General features: G+C 38.5%; 1 protein-coding gene across 2 annotated transcripts in view; it reads right to left on the reverse strand.

Annotated features, from left to right (window-relative positions):
- Pde7b (phosphodiesterase 7B) overlaps positions 1–25590 on the reverse strand; it is a 310149-nt gene that overhangs the window by 120166 nt on the left and 164393 nt on the right. The window contains exon 1 of one of the 2 annotated variants that reach the window (XM_076858227.2): positions 18698–19257. The exons of the other annotated variant lie outside the window; for it this stretch is intronic. Coding sequence (XP_076714342.1) covers positions 18698–18935 — 238 coding nt within the window. The 5' untranslated portion in view covers positions 18936–19257. Of the gene's footprint in view, positions 1–18697; positions 19258–25590 lie in introns of those variants that run through there. 2 annotated transcript variants of the gene reach the window in all.

The following is a 25590-nucleotide window of genomic DNA, read 5'->3' on the forward strand; positions in this document are numbered from 1 at the left end:
TCTGCAAAGTGATATTCAATTTTCCAATTATCACCATCACTGTTTCCTCAACCTAGATGTAGGATTATTAGTCTTTTATTTGTAGAAGCCATTCATTTATTTCTACTATGAGCAGGTGAGAATTAAAATTGGGAATGTGAAATAGTTTTGAAAACATAATGGCACAATTTGGGGGAGGTTAATCAAGTGAACGTTAGGATAGTATTCAAGGAGCTACTATGTTCTTGGAGTTTGCATAATTAAGACTTAGAAATTTATGCCTGGTGTCCAAGCTTTTCCTGCTCAAATGCAGAAACTCCCCCACCCCACTACCCCTTGCCAAATTTGTCATTCTAAACTTAAATCAAATGTGGGCTGTATTTCAAGTGACTAGGCCTTCCTGGCAGGGTTCCACCACGGCTGGGATCTCCATGGCCCCCAGTTTGGCTGGCTCTGGTGCCGAGAGGAGGGAAGTTTACATCTGCATAGCAAGTAGGAAGGTGCCTTTTGATTCAATGTCCGGGGATTTGATGGATTGAGAACTATTGAGAAATTGGAGCCAGGAATGGAGTCTGCATTCATTCTCCCCCCTTCTCTCTGCCTCAGAAATGAGTCATTTTTTAAAAACTCCTACCGTTTAAAGTCACTGTTGACCACCCTGGTCCAAGACACAGGTCAACGTGACATGTCAACCCTGCTCACGCTGAACAACTGTTCAGAGCAGCTCTTTCATAATTCATGCATCTAAAAGGTGTATTATGTATATTTTGGCTGTTGGCTGACTTTCTAATCGTATTTCCGATATTTCCACAGCAGACCCTAAAAGCCATACTTTCTATTAAACTATTCCTTATGTAAATCTTCCCCAGTCCTTTTCAGATTAGCATCCTCAAGGGAATCCTTTTTGGTCTTGCAGTTGTTCAAAGCACACAGACAAGTCCCCCTGGATTTTGTAAAATATCTCCTAGTAAAAGTCTTCTCTACTTCATCTCTTCACTCCCATCTTTCCCAAATCCACACTTTTTACAGCATAAGAGGTATAGAAGGCTCCTGAAATCACCATTGTTTAAACACTGGAATATATACTGCCAATAAGTGGTACATCCTGGGATAATTTTTACTAGTCAAGCCCCCTAAGAGCAATTAACTAGGTACACTTTTTCTTAATTCCCTTTGATAATTGTTTCCAGCTGGCTGCCCAGTCTGGGAAATAGATCTTGGAGGAGGGAGGAGGATAGTCTTTGTTCATTGAACAGGATGGTAGTTCTGAATCGTTTCAGTCTTCTTCTGGGAGAGCAGATGTTTTCAGGGAATCTTCTGCTTCCAGTTCAAGATCATCCAGACTCTGAAATCTTGTGAGGAAACCTAATAGTTTTTCTTAAGCATCACTAGAAGACACTGGTTCCGCCAGGCTCTTCAGGAAATAAGCCATTGTGTTGGTATTTTTATAAAACCACAGGTTTCTGAGAAGTTTCCCCTCTTATGGTGTTCTGGAAAGGCCTTCTACTTGCCAAGAGTGATCAATCTTAATTCCTAAAAAGCTGTGGCCGGAATTCTAATGGCAGCATGTTACGAATTGGCTTTTTGTGTTAATGAGTCTTAAGAGGATATTGTTCCCACAAAATGGTAATATAGATGCTAAATTCAAGTAAAAACCTCTTTGTAATTAATTAGGGTTTTGACTTTGAGTGACCATTTACATAATGAGTAACTGACTACAAACATAAGAACACAAACACTTCATATTTTAACTAAGGATTTAGTTGACAACAAACTACTGGCAAATTCCATACACTTTTAGAAAATTACTCTTGTGTGTCATTTGACCCAACCAAACCTTAAACCCTTGTTTCTCCTTTAAATCCTTCAGAACATTCTGAACAATTATATGATTAGAGGTATTAAGCTGTCATTGTACACATTGAGGTATAGTAGGTAAAAGTTTGCTGAAAAATTAGAAGTAAATGTTACTTTCAATATTTACCACTGGGATTGCAAATATAATTAAGTCAGAATTCTTTTCCATGACTTTTATTTCCACTATTTATGACTCAGTAATGAACCTTGGTTGAAGGAATGTAAATCAAGTGAGTGCTTTTTGCTAATGGAAGATAAGCAAAAACCAATAACTTAGTGTTTCTGGGTGACCATTAGAAACAATAATAGTGTGTACCAGTGCTATATTCTTTATATGGATTATCTGATTTGACCCTTGTAGCAGCACATTGATGCAGTTCTCTTTGTTATTTCTGTTTTATAAATGAAAAAAACTAGAGCTCGAGGAGTTCAGTAAAGATGCAAGGCAGTTGGACGCCACAACCCATCTTTAAACAATGATAATGAATTAAAGAGAACTATTCCCCACAATAGAGCTAACCATCAGGGTAGGTAAGAGGTTATTATTTTTTCATGAGAGTTTTTTTTTTTTTTTTTTTAAAGAACATAGTGGAGTCACAAACCCTATAAAAATGGAGTTTATTTCTAAAGGAGTTCAGAAATAAAGGCTTTCTGAAAAGTGCAGTTCTTTATGTCTTTAACTACTCAGCTTTGCAGAGCAATGGCAAGCACCACAAATCCCAAGGACCACAGAAAGGATCCAACAACCTCTATGGTGGCCCAATTCCTGCTTGAAGGTCACTGTACAGTGGCAAGTGTGTAGCACACCGGTGTCTGTGTGCATCTTGGCTGCAGACATCCAGCTTGGTTTCCAATTGAAAGGTAATCAACTTGGTTAGTAATGGAGGGTAAGATGAGTGACATAAACATATACTAGCCATTGATAGTTCAGAGCCCACCTTGACCTTGGAGAGCTGTTGGGAATAAGAGCAGGGCAGCTTTAAGATGTTGAAATGCACAAATCTTCATGGTGCTTTCCAGATTCTTCCTCCTTCTTTTACTGGGATTCCCTCACCCCCTGTGCATCTTTAGCACTATTTAGCTCCAGCCTTCCTTTTTCTTTCTGAATGCCATTGTTGAGTTTAGAAAGCCAGTGTTACTCTGTCCAAGCATGCTTCCTCGCATCTTTTGGTCTTCTGCTTTTACTTTTCTCATAGCATCATTGTACTTAGACAAGGTGAGAACCTTGACTTTTTTCTGCTGTTAACCTGGTTCCTCTAGGCCCCTCCCCTCGTCCATGCCACACTGGTAACTTTCCTCTATAAGTTTCCTTGGAAATGGCCTCAGAAAAGATATCTGGACCACAGCTTTCAATACGCCTGACACCCAGTTGCTCATCATTTTTATACTGAATAGAAACAAAAAATTCACTTGTTTTTGTTCTCTTTGTGTTTCCTTTGTGTCCTATTTACTTGTAAATCCAAACACATAGATTCTGTCCAATTTTTCTGAATCCTTGGGAAATATTCAAAGGGTTTTTACTGAGTAGAATGTTAGGTAAAATATAGGAAATGGGCTCAAGTAAAATGAAAACTACTTTCATATATTTACTCTGAACTTGAAACACAGCACATATTTTTGAGTGTCTACAACTGCATTTTGAGTGTATGCATGTGTTCATACACTGAGGGAATGTCAATGGCGAAGAAAAGGAGTTAGTGCTGGTACTCAAGGTAAAGAGTATTAGGTAAACAGCCAGGTCAAGACTCACCTGAGTTAATTAGGATACCTTACCAATGGGCATATAATTAGAGCCAAATGTCTGGCAACAAGAGGAAAAATAAAAATATTTCTTCTAAAAGACAGCATTTACTTCAGAGTTTTTCTCTTTTCATTTTAAGGATTATGATGGCAGGTATGCCCATCATGGGGTTAGCAGAACTGCACGAGTTGAACATCACAGAGGGTGGTACTGGAACAGGAGCTGAACACTCTGCAGAGACCTGCACTTGACTCATAAGCCTGCATCTCCCATTCTTCCTCCCCACAGTTTCCCACATGTCTTTGATCTCCAAACCACTTCTCCTTTAGGGCCTTACTGAATGGTCTCTATGGAAGCATCTTTCAGTGAGAGAATCTGTTGAAGCCCTCTCCAGATGGCACACCTATATGTCTGCTTAAATTCCTTAAAAGGACATCCTCTATGACCATCCAAAGAGCCCTTATCAAAAAATTGTTCCACATACCCAAAGCCAGGAAAAACATTTTCTTCCCAGCAAATCTTCCTGGAGACAATGAATGTTGTCATGATTTCAGTCTGCCCTTTGCCCTGTCTGCTAGGAAGTTCAAATTTCAGTTTTGCTCAAGTCCTTCTTATCATTGTTCTCCCTCCCTCCTATTTTATAGATGGCTTTTGTTACTCACCCCGACAGGATGATTTTATGTCTTCGTATTCTTAGGTTTTATTGGAAGCCTCTTATGAGCTTACAAATCTTTTTGAAAGTAGGTAGATGTTGTACAAATAAGTTCTTATCCCAAATCTTTTTTATTTTAAATTTACATGTAAAGCTATATCTATTTCAATCTTGATTTAAACTCTTACCTCATCCTCTGAACAGCCCATACATACACCTCTGCTTATTATATAATAGCTGGTTCTGAAGTTAGGAAACTTCTCAGAGGGGAGAGTATCTCTCATTTATTTTTAATCCACCCATACATATTTTGTTGTGGTGGGCCACGGAGTAGGTAGTAGCCAAGGAAAGGTGAAAATAATAAAGATGTTACTAAATATTTCGGATATGGTAATATATCTTTTAGCATTATACCAAAGACATTACATAGCTGCAGATTAGTTGCCAAGATTGAGAAAGCTCAACTTAAGGAAGCAAACTCCTTTTGAAATGAACCAGGCTTAGTTTTTCCATGTCTTATAAACAGTCAGCTTCATCCAAGGTTTATAATGCACCAAGCAAGATTGGACTAATGTAGAAGCTCTGTGTAATGTCTTTGAACACCTTAATGTTGACACTAAGACCATAATTCACAATTTCAGGATATGCTTCTTGGGGAAAGAGAGCAGAGCAGGGCTAAACAACAATGCGAGAGTTCAAAAGGGTTGAAGATGCACTCCGGGTATTTGGATTGGCACTCTAGAGCTGGCGGATGCTTGCCACTGCTTATCTGACTTATCTAAACTGCTGACGTCAAAAGAATTAGGCTAGAAATCTTATGATTACAGCTTTTCTTGTGATCTTTTCTGGTATTTCCTGTTTCCTGTCAGGCCAAATATACTTCGAAAGAGGGTTATTTTACGGCATTTCACTGTTTCTGCCTAAGCTAGAGCCAGAAGTACAGGGAGCATGAAATAAAAATAATTAAGAACAACATCAGAAAGCTCTGCCCAGCCCTATTCCCCTCGCCCACTGGCATTTCTTTTAAAGCATCAAAAAAGTTTCAGCAAAGGTTCAGAGTAGGATCTGGTTTTTAATGGAACAAGAGCTATTGTTCAGAACAGAAGAAGCCTCTTCAATTGTATTTCTAACTATCAGCTTATTAGGGTGGTAATAAGCAGGCAGGCTGTGAATGTTATGATGCAGACAGTCAAAACAAACAAACAAACAAACAAACAAACAAAAAAAACCAAAAAACTTCTGGTATGAGGGAAAGAGAGTTCAGGAGCAAAAAGAAGAAAAATGATCACTAAGGGCCATAACACCTTCCGGGGCCACAAATACCTGTCATAATCAGGAAAGAAAAAAGCGGTTGGGAATGGACTTGCCCTTATAAAATCTTGTCTAACTGTTGCTAGATCTTCAACTTGCTTTCTGAGCACAGGCCAGAAAGAACATGATCAGTACTATGTTTGCAAAGAGATCTTGAGAAATTGATAGGTGAATCCTCAGTGGTTTATGAGCAAATGTACTACAGACTCTCAAAGCCACTGTCTGGCCTGATCCACCCTCCTGAAACTCCACCTCTAGGCAACTACGTAGAAAGAAGCAGAGCTATTGAAAGGGTCACAGTGACATTTCATTTAAGGAACCAGCACCTTCTCTATCTCTTTCACTCATATATAACTTCCTTTAACCTTACAATCTTGGTTAAATTCTCACATCTGGCATTCTGTTCTGGTAAATGACTACTTTGGTACATTGCAAACGATCTAGATGGAAAGATTCACAAAGAGAGAGTAGAACTTGCCCAGACAACTTATAATCTAATTCTGAAAACAAGAAAAAGGAGAGCTTATAAACACACACACACACACACACACACACACACACACACACACACACATCACACACATATCACACATATATATTATATAGGTTGAGTATCTCCTATCTGAAATGCTTGGTTGGGATCAAAAGTTTTTCAGATTTCAGATTTTGAAAAATTTGCTACATAATGAGAGATTGTGCAGATGGGACCCAAGTCTAAACATGAAATTCATTTATTTTAATCTACACCTTATACAGATAGCCTGAAAGTAATTTCATACAATATTTTTAGTATGTGTGAGTTTTGACTGTACCTGTCACATGTGAGGTCAGGTGTAGAATTTTCTACATGTGGCCTCATTTTGTGCTCAAAAGTTTTAGATTTGGGAGCATTTTGAATTTTGCCTTTTCAGATTAGAGATGCTCAACTTGTACACACGTAATTCCTGTTCCTGTAGGGATGGACACCACATACTTATGTAAACCAATCAGAGATGTTAAGTATTTGGATGTGAAAAGGGCAAAAAATTAGACTTAGAGAGATGATCATGTAAAGAAGCCTTTTTGCAGTTGAAGGATTTCAGGGTTTGACCACAATAGGCAGGGAGGATTAGGGACCTCAAGTTTGACCCTTGTGTGTTCAGTTACCAGCTTTGCAACCCTGAGTATGTTGTATGACCTCTGTGGAGTCTCAATTTTCTCATTTGAAAGAAATGCAGCGGTAAAACTAGATGGTCTCAAAGGCCCATTTCTATTGGAAAAAGCAAAGATATTTCTACTTTCCATTTAATTATTTCCAATAGTTTTACTAGAGTTAAGAAGTCTTGTCCATATGCAATCTGGTATCTCTAAGGTCTTGCACTCTATTTCCCTCTGTTCTTTGCTTAAAATACCGTACCAAGCTAAGTGACTCATTTCCATTCTCAATCATTTCTTGTGCTCCTCTGTCTTTGCATCTATGTTCATGCTAATTCATTCCCCAAGAAGATCACTTTCTCACATTTTGTTGAGATCTTAATCATCTTAAAGACCCAGCTATAATGATCAGTTCAAAACCAAGCCTTCCCAGGCCACCCTAGAAAGGGTCAGTTAATCCTCACGAACTACCTATCATACTTGGTTTGCTTACAAGTCCATAGTTTTAGCTAACTTACCACATTATAAGCTACATTTAAAATTGGGTTCTTATCATACATTTTCTCATCCATTCTGTGGCACCTAACCTTGAAAGAATTGCTTGCTTTAATAAAAATGTCAACCTCAAAACAGAAAGAAACATGACTTGGCAAAGACTCAAACCTGTTCTCAGATTATGAGACATGAATTAACTTTATTTAGTCTCGAATTTGAAGATGAACATGCTTTAAATTGCAGCTCTGGATGGGAGAAATAAGAATAGAAATCATTCAGGATAGTGCATCAAGTGGTGGAAGGCTTTGGCTTGATGATTTACACAGCACTCCTTGTAGTTTTGTGAATTGAAGGAAAAATTCTTTTCATCATAAAATTCTCAACCTCTTCTAAATGTAGCCAACCTTCAAGTTATATATTCATCACTATCTTTACTCTAAGTCCACCTTTTTACCAGCTGCTGTTGCTAGAATGATCTTTCTTTCTTTTACAATACAAGGGATTGAACCTAGAGGTGCTAAATCACTGAGCCACATCTCCAGCCCTTTCATTTTTTATTTTGAGACAGGGTCTCACTAAGTGGCTTAGCCTTACTAAATTGCTGAGGCTGGCTTTGAACTTGATATCCTCCTGCTTCAGCTCCCATCAGCTGCTGGGGATTACAGGTGTGTGTTACTGCATCCGGTTAGAATGAGTTTTCTGATATGTGAATATTTATCTTGTCATTTTCCATTTAATTTACCTGATATTTTCTCATTGCTTAGAGAATGCACTCTTTAGAAAGGCAGATGAGCCCTTGACTCTCTGGTTTCCAGCATTCTTTGCTTATCTCATCTGTAGTTTTTGCCTGATATACTCCAAATGCCTCAATTTGCTATTCCCCACAATTTCTTGGATTTAGTCTGATTGTTTATACGTCTTTTAATATCTTTCATCCCTTCTTAATTTGCAGAAATGTTACTCAACTTGAGTGATATCTAAAAAAATGACCTTCTTTCTGATTCTTTAATATCCACAATAAAGATAGAATTATTCACTCCTTCATGAGTATGTACCTTAGTATATCATAAATCATATCTCTTTCTCTCTCTCTATCTATCATCTATCTATCCATTAACCATCAACTTCAATGTTTCTGAGTCATGAGTTTTTAATGTCAAAGGACCAAAGATGGTGTTTGGCACATGATAGTTACTAAACAAATTAAGTAGAATGAATTTTCTTGGTCCTTCTTCATATTCTTCGGGAGTGTTATTTCTACCATATTATAAGATATATGCCATTGATATCATGGGATTGTTTATGTATCTGTCTCTTCTAACTAACCACACCTACCTTTTTTCCTTCTTCTTCCCAGGATTATAATTCAGTATGCTGGATAGACACACAAGAGGTAATTATTCAATTGAATAATTTGGAAAGAAACCAAAAAATTTGAATTTGAGTTCCATTTCCTGAATATCTTCAATAAATAATCAGTAATACAGATTTCAATTTCTTCTCATTTTGGAATAAATCCCAATGTGATTGACACTCATTGTGGAATACAAGAAACTAAATATTTGCATGTAATATTAAAACACTATTTTCAAATCTATGACCTCCTAGAATGTTCCTAATTATTTTTGCAGGATTTGAGACATTTTCAAAGCAGAATTTGTTTTAGTCCAATTTTGTCTATTCACATTTTACAATGCACTTATCACCAAATCAAGCAATAGGGTATTTTCATCCTAAACAGGATAGGAAGAATTTGCTTTAGATTTTACAAATCTGGTGAATCCATAATTTCTTGATTTTATATACTAATTTAATTGACAAGGAAATAGTTCCTTTTCTTCTACTACAGAATTAGGAGCTTATTAACGGAAAGCAGTGGAAAGCTTAGAATTCAAAGGAGATGGATGTATCTAAATCTCCAGTGATTTGTAGAGACAGGAGGGGGAAGAGGCAGCAGATTCCCCTAATAGACCCTCTTGGAAGAGGCAGTAGTGATTCCTGTTACAGTGCTAGAAGAACATAATGATCCCACTGCAATGTTGGAAGCCTGACTGGAGTTCACCCTCAGTTCCTCCAGCACTTTCCATCCCGAGGGGCCAGGGACCAGAGAAAGAAGGAGTAGAATTCTCAGAAATTTCCAGTTAGCTCATTCAAGCAGTGAAAATGCATGAGACCTGACCAGAGTACAATGCACTGTATAATTATGACCACAATTACAATTTGTTGCAGATACAAAACCTCAGAAACCAACCAGAAAGGTATATATTGGTACACATCCTGTTTCCTGTATTACACTCATTCAGTTGAACTTTCCAGTGTCAAAGTCCTGAGACTTTGCTGAAATGTGCATGTATATTTTCAAGAGAGAAAGTGAAGGAGGGATCAGAGAAGTCAGAACAATTGAGTTCAGCATATGCATGATAATAGAGCGCAAGCAAGTCCCAGTGAAGGTGCAACCCTCAGGCATAGGGTTAAGCACATAGTAGTGCAACCACAGGGTAATGTGAACAAAGTTTGTTGAGCGATATCTGTGTATCCATGTGCTGTTTCTTTTATTTATTTATTTATTTATATTTTTTCACTCTCCTGGACATATCTTCCTGTTCTGTTCCACCAGAGGTATCTACTGAGGCTGATCAAGAATGCTGTAGCAAGAAGGAGAAGAGAAAGAGGGAGCTGACAATCATCATTTGACCTTCAGAGTAACCGAATTCTGGTTTGTTTTGTGTGTGAGTTTATAGCAGAACAATAATCTTGAGAACTGCTTTTTATGGAAAGATAAATGGATTGTCTTCATTCTTTAATTACTTAATATACTAAAGATTTCTTTACCATACTGGGAGGGAGGCCTGTGGATTTGGTTCCACACAGAGATTTCCTTCTCTTGGGAGGAAAACTTCGAGGGTGCAGGGGAAGATATGTTTAAACAGGAGAGGTGCAGAGGCCACTCCTGATGTCCTGGGGAGTTGGGGAAGGGGAGTCAAAGGCAGAGCCAATAGTAGAACATACCTGTGGTTCTGCCTCTCCGGTTGGCACCTTGCACATGTGTGGGCCAGAAGCATTCAGATAGTTGTATGGGGACTAAGGCACACATGCACCCTGATACCATCTTGGGGTGAACAAGGAGGAAGGGAAAGAAGTAATTTAATCCAGAAAAGACTGACAACCATGTCATTAATTAAAAAATTTAAACCTTCTTATTCTCCATTTGGATGGGTTCAAGAGCAAAATTTGGTTGGTTGGAGAAGACTGTATTTTATGACACAATTGAGTATAGAAATTTGAAATCTCTTTTACAAATATTTTAAACAGCAGCTGTTTCCTCCTCATTTCACTTCCTGCCCCCAGGCACTCTTTGCTGGGTTCTCCATCTATTCCTTTCTCTTCTCTTTCTTTTCTTCTTTTTTATTTAAAAAAAAACAATTTTTATTAAGGTGTATTTTATGTATCATAAATTATTCAGTTTCAAGAGTACAATTCAATGATTTTTAATAACTTTGCTGGGTAGTATGGCCATCACCTTAACTCAGTTTTAGGATATTTTCACTTCTCTGACAAGATCCCAATGTTCATTTGCTATTAATCCCATTCCTACCCACAACTCCTGGCAAGCACTAATTTACTTTCTGTCTCTATAAATTTGCCTTTTCTGGACATTTCATACAGATGGAACCATAGGATATATGGTCTCTTGGGTATGGCTTCTTTCACTCCTGGTAATGTTTTTGAGATTTGTTCATAATGTATCATAAATCAGTAGTTAGTTTCTTTTTATTGTTGAATAGTGTTTCACCATATTGACAGACCACATTTTTGCTTTTCCATATGCATATGTCCATATGATTGATGCTATTTAGGTTGTTCCTAGTTTTTGCCTGTTGAGATATCTGAATCTGAATCACCTTCAGCAAATTCTATCTACCTCCTTGAATGAGACCTTCTAGATATGTATATCTTTAGGTTTTCTGAAGTGCCTGTTATTTATGTACATAGATTTATTTGAGATAATTAGGTGCCATCCCAAAGTATTTGGAGAGGGAAGCACAAAAGAGAATCTCACACATTGGCTTTAACTCCACAGGTTAAGGAACACACGAGGATTCAACTGTGAAAGTTCTAAACATTTCATTTCTGTGTTTCTTACTACCCGTGGCTATCCAATTTTCCTTTTCAATAACTTGACCAAAGATTTACATTCATGTGCTCTGCAACTCTCATCTTGATTTTTATTTTACAGTTTTCTGGATCTAGTACATTTTGGTTTCTATTACCAAGTACATGCAACTGCTACTCAGTTTCTCTTGAAATTTGTTCTTCTATTCTCCAGGATTTTATTTTTCTTCAGTGAGCTTGGCCCCTTGGACTCAAGGCCATTCACAACTCAATGCTGCTTTGTCAATCATGCCTCCTAATTGTATACAAGGCTAACTTTTAAGTTTTATCTTGTCGCTAATGATAAGGATGTGATTTGCTAGCTCAAGTACTCCCTTAGCACTTGTGCAAGAGCTGATAAAGTGACCAAATGCTCAGGACAGGGGCTTGGTTTATAATCTATAACATATATACCATGTGGTTTTTTTAAGTTCTTAAGGGTCTCTGATTAATTTTGTAATTTGAAGAAATTTAAGACAAAAGATAATACTTCTCTTAGCATTTTAGACATTGATATCAATTCCAAAGAGAAATTCATGGAAAAGTAGAGAGGGATAAAAGAAAAAAAGGAAGGATAAAATTCATGTAGACATGACACAAGTACTGTGAGCTTTGCTTAAATTTTTGATATGGTGAGATGTACCTACTATGCATTCATTGACAATCAAAGAGAGAAAAAAATCAGATGGTAGAAAAAAGCACACATTTCCAGTTGCTTCTCTGAGTTTTATAAAATCAGTGCTTCATTATCCAGTTAAACTAGCCTTATTGGAAAAAATTAAAAAAGAAAGAAAAGAAAAATGAAGCAGCTTTCAGGCAAAGAGCAGAAGATGTGGAAATAACATCTTCCCCTTAGCTTCATCCCCTCAAAAGCTCATTTGTAGGGCCAAGTAAACACATCTCTTCTGCACTCTATTTTTGAAATTATGTTAGAGAGTACACAGGCTGTTGTCTGTAAAAGAAGCAACTTTAGAAACTTTGGTTCAGTTTATATAAAGCAGTCCAAGATGCATGAGCAGAATAATTATTTTTAAAGTATATAAATGAATGCAAAGTTTGTAAGCATTTGCTCTAAAATTTTGTAATTATCAGTAAATTACAACTTCTCTATGTAGAGAGAACTGTCTCATATTAGTTTTGAGTTCTGAAATTCACTCTTGTGTATTCTTACATTTTAAAAGCCATAATGACTAATCCTGATCTTCTGCTAGAATACAAGTTTAAAAATGATTCCATTAAAAGAAAAAAAAAACTAGGATTTATGCATCTTGAATAATCTGTCTCTAGGAAAAAAATGTTCATTCAGGCACTTAATGGCAACTTGTAAATGATTTTATCCTTCTGATAATTTTCTAACACCACCCTCCACCCCCTACACATATCAAAATGTATTGAGTGGCTGACAAGTGAAAGATGTTAGGGTGAACACACACAAAAAATAGAATGTTCTCCAGACTCTCAAAGAGCAGGTAATGGTGGAGGGGAAGAAGCAAATGTACACTACTTGTAACAAAATAAAGTGATTTGCCTGTGAAATAAATACAAAAGAAGTTCTATGAGATTTCAGAAGAGGAAGACAGTCATTCTGATTATCCCCAGGGGATTAGCTCTAGAGCCTTATGCAGATACCAAATCCAGGGATGCTCAAGTCCTTTACATAAAGTGGCGCTGTATTTGTACATAATCTATTCACATCATCCAGATTGCTTATAATATCTGGTACAGTGTGAATGCTATGTAAATAGTTGTTTGATGTTTAGGAAATAATGACAAGAAAGATGTCTGTATAGATTAAGTACAAATGCATTTTGTTTTTTAATTATAATTTTATTATTATTATTATTATTATTATTATTATTATTATTTGATCCATAATTGACTTGAGTCCATGAATGCAGAACCCCTGGATACTGAAGGCTAGTTGTATTTTTCTTCAGTCATCTTGAGAAGGCTTCATGAAGAGCCTTGCCTGTGAGTGAGGGAATGGGAAAAATTGGGTACCTGGAGGGAAGTCATATTAAGCATTGGGAACAAAAAGTAGAATGCAAAAAGGAAGCTGCAAGATGCTTGTCTTGTCTGGGTAGAATATAAGTGCTCAGAGGGCAACATTGACAAGTAAAGTGAGCTCCTTCCTCCTTTGAATGCAAGATGAAGGATTGTCAATTTTTTTTTTTTTTTCTGCAGCTGGAAAATCATTGAAGAATTTGGAGAGGGGTGAGAAAACTCTGCCTTTTCTTTTTTTAACATTGTTATGCTAAATCCCAGAGCAGAAAGAAGAGGGCTAGAGAAAATTCTGCCATTGGCAGCTACTGCAGAATTATAGACAAAATGACACGAGGTTTGAACAAGGGCCATGTAACTGAATAGATAAGAGGGAAAAGGTGAGAGAGAAGTTGATGAAAAAATAACACATAAATAATTGTGTGTTAGGCTTACCATCACTGAGAATGTAGCAGGGCTTGGGCTCTTTCTGGGCACTTTTTTTTTTTTTTTTTTTTTAGAGGGGACATTATCTCATTTAATTCTCATTACAACCTAATGTGAAGGTGCTATTACAGTTATTCCCTTTTTATGGGAGAGAAACTAAGGCTCTGAGAGGTGAAGTAACTTGTCCAAGGTCACACAATTCAGTAATGGAGATGCAGGGTTTAAAAACCTTTAAATCTCAACACCTTAACTAAAATCTGGCACATTGAGCCTTTCCTATGGACTTAGAACCAATCAGAACTGGGAAGCTGGAGGAAATCACTTTGAACTTGGGTTTCTGTCATGCACAAAAACAAATCAAAGTGCAAGAAAAGGTTCAGTTCACAGTGAAAGGATGTTTTCCAGTTTCAAATTAATTTTGCATTCCCATTTTAAGGATGGATTAAATGGTCAATGATTATTATCCGGTATAGCTACATACAAGCAGCAGTTTTAGCAAAACCTTATGAATTCATGTCAGGTTATTTGCTGTTGAGACAAATTGATTTTTAAAGCAATTTGTTTTGCTTTGAATGAGATCATTAGGCACTGATGAGTATTTGAAAGTATATATGAAGTTTTACAAGTGTTCTTGAATTTTACTAGTTTTACAGTCAATATTTTGAGTGGACAGAAAGGCTTAAACTAATAAGTGCTTGTTTTCACACTGACTCTGTAGACTGAACTCTGATTCATAAATTCATAATTGTTCTCTGAGTCTGTTGATTCATCTCTGAGTTATGTTGTCTAGCACAATCCCTGGTATACATGAAGCAACTAATAAATGTTCCTTGAATTATAATGAACAGAGTGTTTAGTCTTTAACATATTAAATTCATATCATGTCTGATTATTGAAAAGTTTAAAATTATACATTAAATGCTAATATGAATTGTGGGGTTTAGGAACCAAAATTCTTTTAAAGAATTTCTTGTCTGATGTTTGATATTTAGAGCTGGGTATAAAGCAAATTTCTGATATTTGTATTCTCTATGAAATGTGAGTTTCAATGGCTATTGAGAAAGGGGCTACAATTTTTTTCTTTTTCTTTTCTTTTTTTTTTTTTTTTGAGAGAGACAGTTGTGTTTTCTATATTTTTTTCTGGAACCAAAGGCTTTATTGAAATGGGAACAAACCTAATAAATAAGTAAAATATAATGTAAAATTTAGACCAGAGATGCCAAAATGAAAGGTAAGTTCCACAGCTGCAGAGTTTGCAGTTATTTGGATTGAATTTTAAAATCAAATTATTTATTCAACTAAGAACAAGACTGCTAGGGGAAGTCTAGTCTTAAACTGCTTGCTGGCTAGAATCATAATTAGAATAATATTTGTGCTCACAGCATCTGAGAAACCACCTGTTGTTTCTCATCCTCTTCTCTCCCTGCTCCCTACCTCGGAGCAGGCTTTTACCCCTGTGCTAGAAGCTTAATTTCTGTTAATAGTAGATGAGGATTTTCCCCTGGGTCTTCCCAGCACTTGAAGCTTCTTTCTAATACTAAAATTCACAAGATAAGTAGAAAAATGCAAAGGAGGTACAATTCTTTAAATTCTTTTGTCTGCTACTATTATTTTTCCAGTTTGACTGAGGTTTGAATTCTCATGCTTGCTCCATCAACATATAATCAATAAAGCCATGTCTTAAGTTTTAAGTATAAATTTAAATCCTGTGAGTTTTGGAGACCAGAGTTGAGCAACTAAGGTCCTGGTCTGGTTCTGACACAGTTGAAATGTATCAGCTTAGTCTCTGAGCTATTTACCTCAGTTCTAAAAATATAGGGGCTAACTAGTTAATCAGATGACCCAGAAAAAAGGGGAAAAGATGTGAATAATTAAATAATATGGTACAATGCAATAAACTGAGTTGACATTCTGACCTCAAACATACCCATCCCCTCCAGAGTCCCTTTCTAGGGTAAAAAGGGCTTTGGCCAGTGCCTGGCTTGGCCAAAGATGCCATAAGCCCCAACATGTGAAAGTGACTAGTCCTTCTTCTTCTTGCTGTCTCCCATTCTCTTCTCCAGCCTATGGTTTGGAACAGCCACTGAAGTGTCTCTGGTGCATGCTGATCTGAAGATGGTGGGAGATGTCCACATGTCACCTTGCTCTCATCAGAGCACTAGAGGCTCCTGTGCCTCCATCCAATTCAGTGTATTTCATCTTAAAAATCTCTCACGAATACTTATTTATATCCTTATTTTCCTATGAATTCTTTTTGCCCTCTCCATTTAAAATAAAACCTCAAAACATTTTTCTATTTCACTCGTAAAGAACAAACTTCCAGTGTCATCTAAAAAATACGAGTAAAAATAATGATGCCCTTCATGAAGGAAGAGAAAAACTGGAACTTTTAAGGTTACATTAGACTGGTAACACCATCTCTAGAGTCCTCTAAAGTGACTATTAGTTCTATTCAGAATTTCTGCAATTTCATGGTTTTTAAACATTTAGACCAATTCATCTGATACCACAAGCAGTCAAAATATACACAGAGTTTATAATATTTAGTTTTCCTGTTTTCAATTACTAGCGTAGCAAAAATGTTGTTGCCACACATGCAATGTATTAAGTACCTAATGGTAAAGATAGCCAAGAGGAGGGAACACACAGCTATTGGAGAAGGTGGGACCGGATGCTTGAACTGGATTTGGTAGTCTGAATACAACATTTTCAGTCAGTTGATCCAAAGAAGACATTTCAAGCACAGGACTTAGAGGTAGGGTGCCACTTGATGCACAGTGAGTTCCTTAATGATATTGTAACAGTATAAATTGTTTGAGGGCTTTGAGGCAAGGGTGAGAACTGATGTGTGTCGGGGGGGATCATTTCTACCATAAACCTGTACACCCAGGGGTAAACTGCTTAAGCCATCATTTCTAAAAATGGAGAAATGGCAGATTTTGTGTTCCTGAGGGTCCCTGCTGCCACTCCCTAGTGGTGAAAATGGCGCAGTTGAACAGCACCTGATGCTGGGCAAGGAAAGGGTTTTGGGAACCAGGTGAATGAGGAAGAGGTGGGAGATGTCCACATGTCATTCTGAAAGCAAAAGCAGCTCATCTCTGGGGCTCATCCTAAGGCCCTCTGTTTACAGGTGGATGATAAAGATTTTTTGCAGACACCAGAAATTGTGAGCCCTTCTCTCTCCGAGAATGAGAAGACAAGGGAAGAAGAAGGGAGGGGGACCAGCATCCTTTAGGCAGGTACTGAGCTAAAGCCTGCTCCTTCCAGGCAGGGTGACCAGGACTGCAGCCTGGGGTTCAGTGATCTTTCCAAATAGCCACCGATGCATTTCCATTAAGACTCAACTACCTGTCCTAGCAAAAGGCTAGAAAACCCATTTAAGCCATGAGAAGTTAAACTAGCTCTGTTTTCTCTCTGTAGTAGTGCGTCTTCAGGAGTCAGACACCCACTAACACACGATAGAAAAATAACATACCTCCAACCCCACTGACACGCTAACATCTGTTGAATTCGGCAGTTTTACCAGAGGGTTCCATTTCAAATATGAATTTTAATCATTTAATTTAATAAAACAAACCGAGGAGAGCAACAGTTGAAGTGTCATAGTTGAATTTTCTGCCCAGGTGGCTTTTTCCACTTTGCTTGTCCTATACACACGAAATATGGGATGGCTTCCGCATTACCTCATTTCTTCTGACCAAGACCCATTTCCCAGTGCTCCATCTCTCGAATGCCACATAAACCTCAGGATGATTGGTTTCCTTCTCTTTTCTAAGTACTTAAATACTCATTGTTTACTAGAGACCAACATTGGTTTGTTTTTAAAAAATTCCTTTCTTTGCTCAGACCATTACTTTTTTATAATATTCTTTATAGATTATTAGGCAACTTAACAAAAAAAAGTTTCTGTCATAAGTTATTAAAAACAAAACCAGGCGAGTTTTAATTTCCTAGTCTCTTTCCATAAGAAAGAGAGAGGTAATTTTTGGTGTATCTTTTTTGTCCACCCCATCTCTCACCGCCAATGGCATGTCAGGATTCCACTGCATAGGACCAGCCAAAACTTCAAATACATAAACACACACTCATATTCTTTCTTCTCAAGTGAAGCCACTACTTTTCAAATATTTACCAACATATTCCACAAAGGGAGAGATCACCCTGGAATCACTTATAGCATGTGTAGTTTATGGAGCCCACTGGGGTCCTTCAGGGGGATCCTAGGCATCTTTGTGTCCTTGTGCTCACTGTTAGAAACAGCAAATTCTCCATGACAGTCCCAAATACAGCACATTCTTATGATATGACAAATCCTCTATGAATCATCATTTCCACATTTGTGGGTGAGTTGATTTTTCTTTTTATCAGTTTAGGGTTGTTTGTATTATTGTTGCTTGTCAAAGAGGAAACTGAGGCACGAGAGTTTACCAACTTGCCCAGGACATAGAAAGGGTGTAGGCCAAAGGCAGTCCTAGGAATATCATACATTCTATAGTTGTATGGTTAACAATTGGAAGATACATTTTACTTTATATGCAGAATTACAAAAAGCAACTCAAAGAGAATATATTTTTTGTTTTTGAAGGTAGCTCTAATATGTCAACAAGAAAGGTTGGAGGCAAGAAGGACATTAAAAAGCATCCAATTCCACCCTCTGCTCTGGAGGACTGAAACTCTGGAAACTCAGCTTGTTTAAGCCCACAGGGCAAGTCTTGAAGCAGGCTAAGCCCAAATCCCAGGTTTCTTATTTCCACCCCAATGCACCTCCTACCTTATCACTCTTAAATTTTTAGATGCCTTTCTACAACAGAGCCAACATTTGTAAGTCCCAGCCCTTGGACCCTAAACTGTACAGTTTGTCTTCCTTCCTTTTCCCATTTTTATGACTTGGGCTCTTCGAGTAATCAGATGTGGCCCTGCCACCTTGTTGCACCCCACAGTCAATTTACCTGGAAAGCTGTGGAGAGCATCTTCGTTTTCCAGAATGCCTCTCTGTTTGGTTGCCTGCAGTTCACTTTTGGATTTCCAGACCAGCTTGACCATCCTGATCATCTCTGGCAAGTCCCAGGGCAGCGGCCCCTGCTGGCACCCCGGCCGGCTGCCCAGGGAGGAGGGCAGCACACCTTCTGGGGCTGTCCACCTCCTGCCTAGCTCTGCCGAGTGGAAATACCGCTCTAGTACAGGCATTCTGCCCTGTGCCCCACAAGAGGAGGTAGGGCTGCCGCCGCCACCGTCGCCGCCGCTGCTGCCGCCGCCGCCGCCGCTGCTGCTCGCAGAAGGGAAATTCTTCCTCGGCAGGGGTAGCCGAACCCCCGTGAGATCCTCTCCAGCCTTGGAAAGACAAGCCTCCTCCAGCCTGGCACAGCCTCCCGTCTCTCCGGTCCCCGCGCAAACGCTGGCGACGAGAGCGAGGCACTTCCCAAGGTTTCTCACTGGTGAGAAACTGTTACTGTACTCCTTCCTGAGAGATAGAATGCATTTTTTTTTTTTTTTTCCTTTTCCCTTCTCTCTCAGGCACTGAGTTCACAGCACTTAATTAATCCCAGGCTACAGCTGGAACGACAGCGGGCGGAGGAAAAGCCATTGAGTTTTCTGCATTGGCTTTCCCTCCTCTTCCTCCTGATTTGTTTCCAATTTGCTTTTTGGTGCTTGTCAAAGTTTGTCAAACGTCTTAGCTCTGAAGGACTTCAGGCAAAGAAGGGAGGCTTTCTCTCTGCCAGACTCTCCGGGGTCCCCCAGAGGCCAGTTATCTGGAGGTGTCAGGTGAGGAGCCAACCACGGACTGCAGGAAGCCTAGAAGCTTCCAGGTCTCTGGTCCTGCAAACCCCCAGGAGCTCTCAGGAGAGAGAAGAAAAAAAAAAAAAAAAAAAAAAAAGGAAGCTGAGCACCCGCAGAACCAGTTCGCAGCAGCTTCTCTCCAAAGGCCAGGTGGGGGGACACACTGGGATGGAACTGGGCTGATCTTCGGATCCCAGATCAAACAAACACTCTCCCTCCTTCTCCGCACCCCTCCCCCTTCGCTGTCATTCTCAGCAAACCTAACAGGGTTTTGGCTTATTAGTCAAATCCCTTTGTAACCTCAGCTGCCCTTCAGCTGGAAGGGAAATAACATCGAATCACATTCCAAAGCTGCGAAAGAAGTGAAGTAGAGAAGCGTCAAGGTCCCCGTGCATATGCATATTGTGGGTCTGTACTGTCTGGACCCACCACTTGGGATGGCTAAAAACCCACTTTCAAATGGAAGCAGTCACTTTCAAGGGTGTTCACAGGGGGCCTAAGCGGTCTTGAAAAGAAAGGGGAAATGTGTGGAAGATTCACTTTCTGGAGAGAGCGCACTGTGGGCTTAATATCTGGGCCACTGACTACTGTGTCCCCACATGAGAGCGGTTGAATTGAGGACAACCATGGGCCAGTTCTCTTGTTTCCTGAGGCTGGGAGATGAAGGCGCTCACCCTGGAAGCAGAACCAACACAGCAACAAGGGATGCCTCCTGTAGCTTATGTGAAAGGCCCTGGACATAAACGAAAGTGGGGGTGGTATTATGCTTGGCACTTTCCTCAGTAAATTGGGTTTGTGGGAACAATTTGAACTTGAGCATTCACATGGATAGCCCCCGTTTTCTTGGAGGACATTGTAACAACCCTATCTTCCTCTCCTCTCCACATCTCTGCAGTGCAAAAGGCTTTGTTTTGGTTGGCCCTTTATTTTGCTGATGTACAATCTGTTGCTCTTGCTCTACATTCCTTTTGGAGCTGGTTTGATCACACAATCATTTGATGTTTCTTTAGGGGAGCGTGGAGGAGACATGGGGGAGAGGAGAAAGAGATCATAGAGTGTGTTTTGTTTTCATTGCTCCTACCTCATTTTTTAAAAAGCTTCTGTGATTTTGTTATTAGTATTATTACATTATTTCTCCAAACCTATGCTTAACAAGTTGAGGGTTCCACACTGGTAAGTGATTTCTTTTCTTTTCTTTTCCTTCCTTCCTTCCTTCCTTCCTTCCTTCCTTCCTTCCTTCCTTCTTTCTTTTCTTTTCTTTTCTTTCTTTCTTCCTGGATGGAAGAGTATACCAGCAAACCTATTCTCTTTCCAAATACATGAAAAAGGAGCAAAACAATGAAAAAATCAAAGACACCACTTTTCACAACTTTCATCGTTAAAATATTGATCAAACAGCTCTTCCTAATACAACCAGATATTTATACCACCCACTGAGGGAATAATCAGTGATCACTTTATCAGGAAGTGGTGCCATTCTTTATTTCCCTGTTAGCAGATGAAAGGATTCCGTCTCAGTGTGACACATCCGCCACTTCAACCCTTCCAGTCCTATCTTCCCTCTCCATCAGATTGGAGGCACCAAGGCTTTTCAGAATTGAGAGACAATATTTTCTTTAATAAGCACATGTAGGCTGCTGCACTCTATTACCATATTTCCTGAATAATGTTTTAAACTCACTTCTTAGTCACAAACTTCCTTGACATAACAACTGAAGAGTTTCCTAAGTGTTTGACTATTTTTATTTTTGTTCAGTTATTTTGCAATAGCACTTAGCATCAGGATATCCTGACCCTTGGAACAAAGGGGTTAAGAACAAAGAAAACAAATATATGATATAATATATATCACATACGCCAATATTATGAACATGACTCTTCATTGTACAGTTCTTCAAGAATGAAGTTTTATTTTTTAATCCAAGGATATAAATTTACACTGTATTCTTCATAATATTTTACATATTTCCTTGTAAAATGTCTTGTGAAGTTATAAGATGTTGGACCATGGAGCATGAAGACTTCCTATGGGAGATGAGTTAGGGCTAAGCAAACACTATTTCAAATTTTCATTCCTAAGGAAGAACCTACTTCACTTGAAGGTTTGAAAGTTAAAAATGTTTGCACAATTTAAAAAATTTCCCCCAATGTGGGATTATCTTCATCCCAGAGCAGAAGTGCAAAAATACCACAAGAAAGGTCGTTCTCATGGTATTTCTGGCTCACATAGAAACAGGAAGTACAGGAAATCTTGCGAGAAAGCTTGGCTCAGGAGATTTTGGCTCAACTGCAAGCTCAAAAGAGGGGCAAACTGATGGAATGGTGGCTGGAACTTACTGGACTAAAATCTCTGTGTCACATTATTGCTCTAAAAGGTGGTTTTGTTACATTTTGCAGCTGGCATCTCTTAGGCTGTCATCCCTTTAGTCTTGCAGACAGTTACCTTAGAAGAATATGCCTATAAAGCTGTAGTTTTTCCTCCGCTTGTGCCATGAGCATCATTCACTGTGTTAGCAGTCTGTGTCACAGGGTATGGGGCAACAGGTGGAGATACTCAGTGCTCAGAGGAGTAATGGGGCAAAGTCTCATCTACCTGACTTGTAAGAACTCTTAAAAATGTTAACATCTGTAATCCACGTGCTACAGTCAGAAAATTTTAGGACGGATTTTCAAAATAACCAAGTTTCTTTTTTCAGTCATTGTGAGTCAACCTAACATCCCATTAAGAGGAAAATAGAGGAGTTCTCTTCTTGTGTGAAAGAAATGTACTGAGAACTATCAAAGACAAAACAGCTTGTTCCAATGGAAACCTAATTCTAGCAGAAAGATTTCATGCGTGGTTGCATGTATAAAAGAGAAGAAATTGATAACTGTAAGTCAAAAAGAAGAGTGTCCAAGGCATAGTTGATTTGGTCCCTGAATTATTTTGAAGAATCTTTAATGTTCTGATGGCCATGTAAAAATCTCATAGACTGTGGGTGCTCTAGTCACTAGACAGATAAGCCTTTTTATGATATTAAAAATAAAATATTAACAATATTAAGTATAGCCAATCACTCTAGAGAATGAACCTTAAAAATGCAAACTTAGAAACTGATATTCATTGCCACCTTATTTTCTTTTTAGTCAATAAATTCTCATAAAACCTCATCTTAATTAAAATCTACTTCAATTATTTTGGAAGTACTTGCTCTTTTAGTCCTCATCTCTTTTTCTATCTTTTGGGAAAAAATGTCAAACTATTGATGGGACTGTCCTCTCCATCAATTCAGTTCAAATATGAATGTGTAAACACACACACACACACACACACACACACACACACGTGCGCGTGACCACCCTGTTTTCACAGATGCAATCCAAATGCAACTCAAAATGAACAGGGAAGGGAACACAGGTCTTTTAACTTTGTTTAATGTAGTCTAAGTAGAAGAAGCTCAAACAATTTACAGTGTCCTTCAGGAGAAATAGAAATGTAATAGCTTTGGCCTTAGCTAATCTCAAGGAACGGTGCCAGCGAGTAGGGAAAAGGACTGGGTCTGCAGACCAACCATACAAGGCAGTACATATTTCTGTTGTCATGTGGGAAAGGGGGAGAGTGGGTGGGGCAAGATGAGGAAAGATGAGATGGGGGAGGTAAAGGGGTTGAGCTGGCAGATTCATAGTTTGATTTCACAACAGGTATCTAAGCTATACCCAATCACTCTCTTATTCACTTTGCAAGTATGTACTGACTGTGAGGACAACAGCAGCAAGAAGCACTTCCTGTCTTGGTCCCTGGGTTTTTTTTTCCATGTATCTGGACCTATATAGCTCTGTTGCCTAGATCCTGACTTTCAGTGTGAATTACATCTGGTCTTCTTCCATTGTTGTTATTATTTTTTGTTTTTCTAAAGAGAGGAACTAGGGTTCCAGCTGGTGTTAGACCTCTACCCTGGCTCTTGGGTATCTTAATCTATGCTAAATTGACTGTCTCTGAGTTTTGCCAACTCAAGTGTTGAGATCAAGGTGGTAGGAAGACCTACTTGTCTTTCCTTGATTCCTCCTTGCTAGTGAACATGGCCTCCTGTTCTTTTCCACATTGAACATAACTCTACAGTGTGTGACCCTGGCCACCTCTGACTGTAGCCTTTGCAGGATTCCAAAACATATTTTCTGATTGTGAAAGATCATAAGTGGTGGTAGAGGACACTTATTCATAATTTCATATTTAAGTGTGCCTACTTTTTATAAAATAGCTGCAACAATAAAATCTCTAAAATAACCCTACATGCCTACTGAGGTTTACAAAAACTGGATTTCACTACCAAATTTTGCTTAAAACTTAGTGTCTTATATACAAATGGATATAAGAGCAAAAAGCACCTTATCAATTGCACTGGGATCTTATAGGAAGATCAAAATGTGAGCTACTTTAAAACCAAAATGTGCTACAAAATTTAATATTATTATTTTTAAACTATAAGATAACATACTTGGCAATTTACTTAAACTCAAATTTTAGCCAGGGATCTATTGGAAATCTTAAAAGCCAAACCCACTCCTTGAAGTCAACATCCCTTTGGAAATTTGCCCTCCTCATGGAGATACAGGCATTGAGGAAATCAAAGATAGGGGTAGTGGGTAGAGGGTATTGGGGAGTGGTCCCTGGGGATAGGGAGTGAGGAATTTAAGAGTGGAAAGGCAGAATAAGGTGGACAAAATTATTGACCTGTGAATGAGCATAGTTAGATAAAAGATAATGTACTTGTAAACTTACTAGATGTGGCTCAATAAGATAAATATTATTTATAAGTGCATTTTGGAGATGTAACATCTCATGAATTACATCTAGGTTGAAGCCTGCATGATCTTTACTGTGGGTTATTTGGTGCTTCAGTTAATACTGTATAGGTTTTGGCAAAGGAGAATTGTGCTTCCAGAAGTCCATAATGATTAATGGGTGTGTCTGATGTTCCTGCTTTGTGTCCTATGCTCTGCTAGGGAGCATGTGTCTTCAGGCTGCCAGCTGGCCTCATTTCCCTAGACAAACTTATGAGAGCCTCACATTATTTGCTGGGGTCTTTATTCCTCAAACATTTTTAGAATTTTGATTGCTTATCAATTTGTACATTTAAAAGAAGTATATTGTGCAAAACCAAATATAATGTATAACAAGGGACCCAAAGTCTGAAATATGTTTTTTTTTCCTTATTTCTTTCTGTACAAGTGAGATGGCTGACTTCTGAAATTTCTCAGGAATTACGCTGGGCTCAGAAGACCCCAAGGAATGTGAAGGGCAGACAATCCACAAAGGGTTGCTGGATGAGGGCTTTTCCTCTTAATATAATTAAAGTAAACAGGCCACTAATAAGATACAGAAAGATTATTGATGCAAACAACATAACAAAAGGGAAGTGAAAAAATAGTAAGGAATAAAGCCTTCTAACAGGACCTACATTTGCCCTTGATATTCACTTACCTTTACGTGAAAGGATCTCAAAGTCAATTTGAAAGAAGGAAATTTCAACTGCTCCATGTGTATGGAGTATAACCCTGCTGCCTCTTCCAATAATTTTTTTTCTTTTGGTTTTCTCTTATTACCTCCTGGGGATTATGAATTTCATGAAATATCTATGCCAACAGGTGTCTCTCAGATGCTATTCTGTTTCTCAGATGTTAATATGCAAAGAATAACCAGGTAATCCATTAAAATGCAAGATTCTAATTTGGCAGATCTGGGTAGGGACCTGAGACTTTTTAATAAAAGACCGAGACTTTGCATTTCTAACAAGTTCCCAGAGGATGACAAGGGTGTTGATCTGTGACTATATTCTGAGTGACAGGCCTAGAGGTCTACCATGTGACAGCTATTTTCTGCTTGTTCTGTATTAGTCATTTATGAAAGAAAATGCAGCAGAAGACCCATTCGTTACAGATACACCTATTAGAATGGAGAACAATTATACTGGCTGGGGTCAAGCACTTTCAAAGGAAATAAACAATCAGAACTGCTACATAAGAACGAGGGCTGTATCAAGGGATATTCATGACATTGAGCCACTGCTTGACTTTTTAATTTTGT

This window comes from Callospermophilus lateralis, chromosome 6, assembly GCF_048772815.1.
Source record: "Callospermophilus lateralis isolate mCalLat2 chromosome 6, mCalLat2.hap1, whole genome shotgun sequence".
Lineage (NCBI taxonomy): Eukaryota > Metazoa > Chordata > Mammalia > Rodentia > Sciuridae > Callospermophilus > Callospermophilus lateralis.